The following is a 9,995-nucleotide window of genomic DNA, read 5'->3' on the forward strand; positions in this document are numbered from 1 at the left end:
TAAAAGGAAAAAGGAAAAGCTAAAAAAAACAAAAAAAGATAAAATAAAGAAATAAAAATTAAAAAAAGAAAACTTATGTCTGTATATTTTATTTTCTTAAGATAAAAACTAACAGAAAGGTTTTTAGCAGTAGAATTTAGGAAACTAGTGGTAGTAGATACCTATCCATCTGTAGCCTCAAGAAAAAAGAAAACTAAGAACAGGGCTAAACTAACAAATGAAGGCTCTGATAAAAGATTTTTGTGCATTGACCCTAAAGTTAAAAAGTCAAGTGTTTGGATACATAGAATCTTTGTATGCCTTTTATTCATATGCATCCCCTGGGTTAATATTTTTCATAATAATAAATTCGATTGGAAAACCTTATATGTTTTTCACTTTCATTTTCATTAAGAACTTAGGTTTTCTCATCACGTTAAAATGTGTTCATATGTTTATGGTTTATGCATTGTACATCTTTTTTTTTTTTTTTTTTTTTTTTTTTTTTTTTTTTTTTTAACTTGTCCTGTCCAACAGCTGGGCAGACAGATGAGAGCTGAGGGCCTCTTGTGTTGGACAGATTTTACTTTAACAAGAGGGGTTATTAATCTTCAGACAAACCAAAGGTATGTCTGGATAAACCCCTTTTGTAATTGAGGCCAAACTTTATTAATTTCAATCATGTCTGAAAATCTTTGGTGTTGGACCGGACGGAAAAGGAAAGAGGGGAAGAAGAGAGAGGGACGATAGAGAGAGGGGGGGTAGGGGGTGATAATAGGAGGGGAAGGGGGATAAGACCATGAAGCAGCATAAAGCAACAAGTTTACTGGTTGTTAATCATTATGGTAACGTTCAAATGTAGTACAATAAGGGCGGAGCCTGTCCACACACACACTCAAATGTTATAAACACACCTGCTAGCTGCAAAAATGTCCACCTGTCGACATATATACAAAACAGATAGTGTTCACACGCATACTTATGCCTTAAAACCAACTAGTGTGAAATATTTCAGTCATTCAGTCATGCAAACTGTAAGTGCAAAGGTGAGCTAACACCTGTGCTCAGGTGAGTGTTTATGTTCTTCTAAAATGGATGGTGGAACGTGGAAAGAAGGAGGGAGAGTGCCCAGCCATCCCCACCCCAAGACCCCCACCGCAGCAGCAGCGGCAGCCGGAATCCCCCCAACGCCACACGGGAACCGGCAGGGAACAACCGCCGCCCGGGCGACCAAGCCCGCCACCCAGGCCAGGGCCAGCAGGACCGCCGCAAGGCCCCCAGAGCCAGAGAGCAGGGAAGCACGGAGGGAGAGAGAGCGCCGCCCCAGCCCAACCAGGAGAGCAGCCCCCCCGCCGCGCCGGGAGAACCCAACGCAGGGCCCCACCGGAGACGGACGCCCACAGCCCCAGACGAGCACCCCACCACCACCCAGGAGTTCCGGGCATCCCCCCGCCCCAACCCCAGGTACGAGCCAGGACCCCCCAAGGGAGACCCGCTCCGCGCTCCAGGCAGCCATCCGCCCGGCCCGCGGCTGGTCCAGGGAGGAGCGGGGCAGGGGCCCGCCGCCCCCGCCCAAGAGGGGGGGAACCCCGGGGAAAAAAAGAGGGCCCACAAGGGGTGTTGTAAATATGGCCCGACCAGGCTCGGCCACAGTTGGAAATATGGCGGGGCCCAGCGCCCAGGAGCAAGGACCAGAACCCACCCCCCAGGGACACGAACACTCCCGGCTCAGATGTAATGTGAACCCCCCTGCATTGTACATCTGAGTCTGAGGCTAATAAATGCTTTATAGTTATCTAAACAAACAAGTAAAAGGCAGTTTTAAATCATTACAAATAATCAAATCTAAACACCGTATCACATAACCACTAAGTACATTTTGCGCATTTTCCGCGTATGAAATTTGGGTTTTTCTTGAAACATGCATGATATATGTAATACATACGTGTTTCTTGCGTTCGTCATTCGCCAACGTGCGAATGACGAACGGTTTCGGCCGACGGGTCTTTATGAGAATTCGGTTTAGAGCTGTTCAAAAGTCTGGTCGGTTGAGTAAAGACCAAATCTTTTATCAGTTTTTCCATGTAAATTCACGTATGACGAATTTTAATCTGTGTAATAGTGGCAGTGTGACACGCCCTTCAATACTTGACAGTTGTCTGCAGATGTTTGTTAATGTTTTTACTTGCCACAAATGTGGGCGTCTCCCAAGTGCAAAGCTTGTTAGAGGTCTGGCTTTTATCGGTCACTGGTAAAATGATTGAGGAAAAATGTCTTCTGCGTTGTGAATGCAATCATTACCTTGGTGTTGTTATGTTTCTCCACTTTTTCAGAGTCCTTCGTCTCTCTTTTCTTCTCTTCTTTTTTCTTCTCCCGCTCCTTCGGCAGAAAACACAGGAAAATGTGCGACATTTGAAAAGGTGCTGGATTTCCAGCATGCTGAGAAGTGTGAGGGAATGTGGGCGCTAAAGGAGAGCTTCTGGTGGCGTGTGAAAAAACAGAAAAAGAGGCAGTGATTCAGAGCAGGGGTCTATGTGCAAAACGACAGAAGAACTGACAGGATGTCATAACACGCAGACAGACTGAAGTGTGTTGAAGCGCACTGAGGTGCATACAGTCATCGTGGCCATATGGTAAAAGCAGAACGTCCGATAAACTGCAGCTCAATGCTATTATTAACCAGTATTGATTTTTTTGCCAACGTAATTGCGCACTCTAAAATTAAATCTAAAATACGACCATAACATCCAATAGATTTCACCTCATTTGTCTAACAAATTAGTCTGTTGTTATTTTACAATTGCAGGGCCACACTTCTCACAATGCAAGTGTCTTTAGAAAGAAGACGAAGTAGTCCTAGTGGTAAAGATCTTCTTTGTCTTCGCAGGAACTACATCCTTGTCCTAAATGCTATTTTAATGAAGTCAGTATTCAGACTCGACATGCAGACATTATCGTCATGCAGAGTTGATGTTCACTTTTCAGATTAATGCCTCTCCCTTCCTTTGTTTTGTGCAAATGAGCCTGTTCCAATGCCAGCAGGCTTTAGCTGTGCCAAAGAGAAAGGCTTTAGTTCATATCTGCAGCCTATGATCTGGTCATTAGAAAAACAAAAACAAAAACTTTAATTGGGGTATTTAAACTCTCTCTGCAATTACTGAATTTGCTGTAAATGTATTTGTTTGCGTGGAATTGTGTCAGTTCAATCATTTAAATGACTGGAAATATGCTTCTGAGAGATTTGGTTCATACTTATTTAAAATATTCAAAACTTGGAGAACTTGGAAAAAAGAATAATTCATCAGGCCTGTAATTAAACTTGACAGGACCTTGAAGATGCTTCATTAACAATTGGCGACATCATTGTTTAAGCAGTCAGAGCTGAGGTGCTCTACAACCACTGCAGCTGAACATCTGCATGAGATAAACCGTCAGATCGTCGGTCAGCAAAGCATGTGCTACTTGCTGCTTTTTGTTGACGCTTTCATCAGCAGGTTTGAGGATATTTTCTCTACAGGCAGACTCCAGGTCTGCTGCTGTTACCCATAAAGAAGAGATTTTACCATCACCCAAATCCTGCTTGGCAGCAGTAGCCGCCATTCCACTCCCATCCAATTTTGACTGACAAAACAGATCCAATGTTTCTTCCACATTTCTTATTGGCTTTGCTTTTAATTTGTCTTTTTAATCAGTTTCTTTCTGTTAGCCAGAAAGTCCCAAAGAAAGAGCTGACCATGTGCTCAGCTACACGCGGCCAAATGAAAATCTGTTCTGGCAACAGCTCCCCTTATTGGAGGGGAAACTTTTTTTTTTTTTTTTTTAAGATTAGAAAGGAATTAGATTTGAGTGTTTTAGACAGGCTAAGATGTTTCCTATAAATCAGTTTGCACTCATTTTGTGGTGAACCCAAGTCTGCAACTAGTTGGAAAAACAATAGTACTGCAAGACAATATGTAGATTTGCAACAAGTTCCTATCTGATTCAAATGAAATTACATGATAGTTGACTAAGGAACGTGACTCAAATTGAGTTAGCATACATTCTAATGACACTCAGAAATGTTCACATTTTTACCACCAGCTCTTGACAAGTTATTTCGTATCTCTAACCATCTGTGAATCCAGAAAATTAATGAAGGGTTACTTTAAACACTTTCACTAGTGTCTTGGTAGTTGTTCTGGGGTTTTTAGACCCATCTCTCACTAGTTTTTCTTTTCACAGTCTTTGAACGTTTTCTCTTCCTACCTCTGCCAGGCGTGTGCGGTTCTTACCTGGAAATGCTGTAGATGTTACTTTCTCAAGTAACAGCTAAAACCTGTCCTGAGGTTTTATACTGTGTGTAAATTGAAAGATAACACTGCGTTTTAACTTGATTTTACAAGCTTTGGGCTTTACAAAGTTAAACTACAGTTACAGTAGAGCAAAGCCACGAAACTTCTGTGTGTAAAGTAAGAACAGGGGTTTGAGTAATTTTAAGACCTGAACAATTATTTAGACTGTGTTTTAGCAGCCAGAACAGGGCTCTAATAAAAAGTTTGAATTCCCTATTTAGTTTAAACAAGTTTCAAAGCTGCTGGGCAACACAATCTATAAACATAAATGTATGTGTATATGACTGAATAGACAAGTTTTTGTAAAATCTACTAAGTGAAAATACAAAGATTAATGATTAAAAAGCATAATACTAAAAACTAATAGTAGTAGTGACGGTAAAGAATCTATGACCAAAATCAAATATATTGTTTTAATGATGGACAGTAAGGATATGAAATAGAAAGGCTAAAAGGGACTCCTCAGTTTGCTGTGATTGCTATTTTTTGTCAAATGAACACACAGTTTTCTTTATTTGCTCTTTTCCCCAAAAATATGTGGAGACTGGAAGTGGTAAGAGAAGGAGAGAAGCACCTCAAATATAGGACAAAAAAAATAAACCTGTACCTCTGGTCTGCTCCTGTCAGCCTGGGAAGAAGGTAAAGTGGAGGAAGGAACAGCTTCCGATGTCTTCTGCAGAATTCAAGAATCAAACAGAGAGTATTACCCATGAAGTCAGCAAGACTAAGTAAGAAAGAGTCATCTACAAACAGAAGCAGAGACAGCAGGGCTAATTTGAGAACATGAAGAAGTAGCTTTGCTGCAGTAGAACCACTTCCACTATAAAGAAACTGTTGCAAAGAAGGATTTTACGAAGCCTCACAGCTGCACAAATTAAAATGAGTCATAAAATAGTCTTTGATATCCTGAACACACTTAGGCTATGATCACATTGAAACGACCCAATTCCGATTTTTTTGCCCCATGCGAGCTGTATCTGATCTTTTCATGACAGTCTGAACGACACAGATCCGATCTTTTCAAATGTGACCCAGGCCACTTGAGTATGTGGTCCTGAATCCAATACGTATCCGATCTTTCGAAATGCGACCTCCATCTGAACGACCAGGCCACATGTACCCAACCCGTACATCATTGACACGCTACAAACGTCATCATTCTGTGTTGAAGTAGGCGGGAATGAGAACATAATCATCAACCATGGGGGACGATGCCCCTGAGACCAGTCAGTGGAAGGGAAGCAAGGTCACCAATCTGATTAATATTTGGGGTGACAGCTCTATTCAGGCCAAACTCAAGGGCTCTCATTGCAACCGGGCGGTTTTTGAAAATATTTCCAGCAAAATGGCCGAAACTGGGTACACACAATCCTGGCTCCAATGCCAGCGAAAAATAAAAAGCCTCCGAGCCAAATACAAGGAAGTTAAAGACTGGAACAAACAAAGTAGCCGTCAACATATCACCTGTCCATTTTACGAGGCGCTGGACCGCATTTTAGGGATAAGCCCAGCGTTGTTGACATCCATTGTTAATGTTAGCTACTTCCGCAAACAAGTGACGTCGTTCACCGTTGAGTACTCTTCTGCACATGCGGGTCACTTCTAGGTCATTTGATGGTCACACAGGAGATCACAAAAGTTTGCATTTAATTGGAAATGTGAATGGCCTTGCAAAAAAATCAAATTATTTCAAAAAATCAGATTTGAGCTTTAAGCCCTGCAGTGTGAACGTAGCCTTCGAAGCAGCACTGTACCAGCTTGTCGGGACGCAAGTCACTGCTGTTTTATTAAATAACCAATGCTTTTACTATGTCTATTGGTCATCATATTCATCATATTCCCAAACTTTATTTTCATCTGAAGCTCATTTGCCAGCTTTTAAATAAATAAATAATTCCATAAAAGATTTATGAATTTGGTCACACAGCAGAGAAAGTTTCCTCAAAGAGTTCAAAGAGATGCAAAATTATCCTAAAAGAAAAGTCCTATTTTTGTCTCCAAATGGTTACAATCATAAAATGGATCCATTTTGTTGGGCTGGATTTGCTGACCAAAAAAAAGGCCTTACAAACTAATTTCTAACTAGTAATTTCCTGTTAAAGCTCACTGAAATACAACCATTTTCTAACATTTGAGTATTTAAAAAGAATCAAGATGGTTAGGTACGTGTGCTGACCTAAAGATCCTGATTCCCCTGGAGGGAATGAGACTTTTGAGATTGATAGTGGGATCTATCTGTATTACCCACTGATTTTTGAAGATGAGGGTGATGGGGGAAAACATGGCTCTTTGGTAAAGATCAATAGCTCTACTGGGTTTCATTCCTCTCAGTATTAGGCCGAATCCGAATATTTCCTTACTCTTACGCCTTCTTCCTACCACTCCAATTTAGGGGCATTTGAAGGGGTTGGGTTGTCCAAAATTCTTTGTTGTAATTTTACTGTTACAACAGGGGCTTGTGGATCTTCTGACACACAAGGTGTGTATTTGTATAAACCCCTTTTATCATTTAGGCTAAACTACTTTGAATGGTCTCAAAATGACATAAAAATTGTACTTGGACCTTTCCACGTTAATTTTTATAAATAGGTTAAATTCCTACACAGATAAAAAAAAAAACATTTTTTTAACATGTTCATATGGCTTTTTTTTAATGGAGGACATGTTCAAAAAAATTCATATTAAAAATACATTTTTGAGTTTTTCTTTCTTCAACCCCTTGTGAATCAGGATCAGACACAAAAAATACAGAGCCATCGTTTTTATGGCAGCCACTCTCACAAATCAGGAGTGAGCTTATTGGAAGTCCACACCCCATTTAAAAAAGAGAGCTTGGGAGAAACTGTCAATCAAATGTATGGAACGTGGGACATGGGGGTGAACAGGGATTAAATACTTTTATTGCGTTATCTGATTGATCAGTTTATAACTTTAATCATTTGCATTACAGAAAAAATATGGTGAAAAAGAAATTAGAATTACCATGTTAAAACAAAAAGGTTGCAGTGCATTCTGACAAATATAATAAGTACTAGTACTATTACTTATAAGTATTAGCTGTTTATTTCTCCATAGAAGTCTATGGGATTTTGGCTTATTGGATCCAATGGTTACTTCCTGTTTAGGACATGAGGGAGGAGGGGTCACTCAGTCCAGTTTTCTTGTACAGTCAATGGTCTTAACTGAGTCGAGTGAGACCTCCAGTTCCTTCCAAAGCTCTTCTGCCTCTTTTGTGACCTTCTTTGTGTTCTTGGAGTCTTCTTAGTAGGTCACTTCCAGGAAGGTTCTCCACTGTTCATAGTTTTTTTACATTGGAGAATAATGACTCTCGATGTGGTTCTCTGAAGTCCCAAAGCTGCAAAAATGTCCTTTTTTGGTCCTTATAAACTGGAACATGTCAGTGGCATCAATTCTCATCTATTCATACAATGAAGTATGACACGTTTGTTTTTCAGGTCTTTTAGCTGCTTTGTTTTATCAAACAACTTTTAGTTTGGAGATTTGTTGATTTGCCAGGGTTGGCTGTAACTCATTCTGTGTTACATTAAAAAAATGTAATTTCCAAATAATGTGATAGATTTTTTGTTTGCTTTTTTTAAACTATCGCCACTGCAGCTAAGTCCAGCTTTATGGAATCAGGTTTCTAAATTTGTGCAGTTATTGTAATTTGCAGTCCCAAGCACAATCATGTTTTCCTGCAAATGAAGTATATCAGGGGTGGCGAACAGGTGGCTCTCGAGCCGCATGCGGCTCTCGGCCAATGAGCGTGCAGCTCTTTGCGTCTCATATTTTCTATATACTGTGCCTCATTTCATAACAGTGCAGACTGTAACCCTAATGGTTAAAATGGTGAAATTCAGAGTATAAAGAGAAACACAGGACATTTCTGGAAGAATGGGAAAATTCTTACTTTTTTACTGAACAGAACCATGGAAAGTCACAATGTTTATCATTCATATTAAGAGCTTTTGGAAGCAGTAAAATAGTTCATGGCAGAAAAGAACAAAACGTATCCCAGAGAAAATTAAAAACTTTTCCTGATCTGACACAAATTGTCTCCTTTATTAACAAGTTGAAGTTTTTCAAAGTGCACATTCAAAACGGCCATCATATCATCCCACTTTCCTTCTTTGTGGAGCTCACAGCAGAAAGCTGCAGTCCAAATGAATAAAGCAGAACGTGACGCTGCTTGTGCAACTGGACGGAAACGACCGCAGATCACTTTTCTCATGGATCCTCTAATGCAGAGACTGACTGCCTGAGATCCTTGCTCGTCACTGATGAGGCAGCGAGAGAACCGGAGATGATTGAGCTGAAATCTCTTTGAAAGAAGGTCCTGTTACGTTTTGGAGAACAGAGAAATCCCTGTGTGTCAGAGTTGCTCTCAAGCTGCTGTTGACGTTCTCCTCAATATATGTCTGCCAGTCCAGTTTATTACCTTGAAACACGTGAAATCAAGGCATCGGCCGTTCTGTCCGACACTCATGTAAAGGAACCAATCAGAGAGGCTACAACTGGCCTGGGGGTTAGCCCCACCTTCAGCCCCTAAGACTCATGGGAAGTGGGGAATCTTAAGTGTAAAACCATGAGTCAGGGAGCTGTGAACAGAAGTGACTTGCATGCCAATTGGTTGTATGTGAGTGTGTGTTCAAGTTAATGGGCTATTAATGCTGACAGGGGAGGCATAAATCATGCAGCCAGTTTAATGGTAACTGAGTCATTGCAATGTATTAACATTTAATAAATTATTTGCTTTTGATGCAAAAGTCATTCATTCAATTTTAAATTAAAAAACATATATAAGCAAGATATTCTAATAAGGTAAAATTTAATTTAAGTTGCACACAACTGAAATGTAATGTATTTAATGTGTTATGTGTTATGGAAAATAATACGGCTTTAATTGCGTGTTTGTGTGTCTACGTATTGGCAGGTCAGTGTGTGGCTCTCTGACTCTCACAATGAAAAAATTCGGCTCTTGGTGTCAAACTTGTTCGCCACCCCTGAAGTACATGAATCCGCTTGTGGCGTCTGAATGATAAAATGGAGGAACAGTTACAGAAGTAGGTTACATGACAAATTTCAAGCCCACCTCCTCCAAACTGGAAACTCATTCTGACTGCAGTCAGATGTTTTGGGAACATATTTTATTTTGTCCATTTTTTTTGACTCTCCATAGTTGGGTAAGCTTTAAACAACTACCCGTCCTTCTTTCCTGTGGTGAGAAAAAAAACAGCTGAGATGGGAAAGTGTTTTTTTCCTCCTGCTTTTTGGTATCTTTTGCTGAAACTTCCTCTTTTGACTTTGATGCTGCACTATATGTCGACACAGCACTGAGCAGGCAGATGACGAAGATGAAGAAAAGGGGCTGGAGGGTGTAGGAAGAAGTGTACAGGAAAGGACACACATTGGAATACATAAGGAATTGTGGGAAGATAAAGAGATGAAGGAAGAAATAAAAAAGAGAAAAGAGAAGATGATTAAAATCCTCTCTGAAATGTGTTGGGCAGACTGCTTATGGTTTACAAAGGATGTTTACTGAGGCAACATGGAACTCCTGCACAGTCCTTTAGAACAGAGAATTACAGAAGCAGAGAGATGCGGTTAGATGCTTGGAGTGTTATTTATTGTGACTCTAGTGTTCTTATCGAATACTGCGTCAGTCATGTTCAAGGTGAAGCTTGA

General features: G+C 40.4%; 1 protein-coding gene across 6 annotated transcripts in view; it reads right to left on the reverse strand.

The window, feature by feature from the left end:
• Positions 1-9,995, reverse strand: part of smap1 (small ArfGAP 1) — a 104,032-nt gene that overhangs the window by 45,329 nt on the left and 48,708 nt on the right. For 2 of the 6 annotated variants that reach the window (XM_020701497.3, XM_011472791.4), the window contains exons 5-6: positions 4,918-4,983; positions 2,281-2,358 (exon numbers count right to left, since the gene is read on the reverse strand). The exons of 2 other annotated variants lie outside the window; for them this stretch is intronic. In XM_020701497.3, coding sequence (XP_020557156.1) covers positions 2,281-2,358; positions 4,918-4,983 — 144 coding nt within the window. The remainder of the gene's footprint in view (positions 1-2,280; positions 2,359-4,917; positions 4,984-9,995) is intronic. 2 more of the 6 variants (XM_078931712.1, XM_078931713.1) reach the window with 2 other exon arrangements.

This window comes from Oryzias latipes, chromosome 15 (genome assembly GCF_053564925.1).
Source record: "Oryzias latipes strain Hd-rR chromosome 15, Olatipes_Hd-rR_3.1".
NCBI lineage: Eukaryota > Metazoa > Chordata > Actinopteri > Beloniformes > Adrianichthyidae > Oryzias > Oryzias latipes.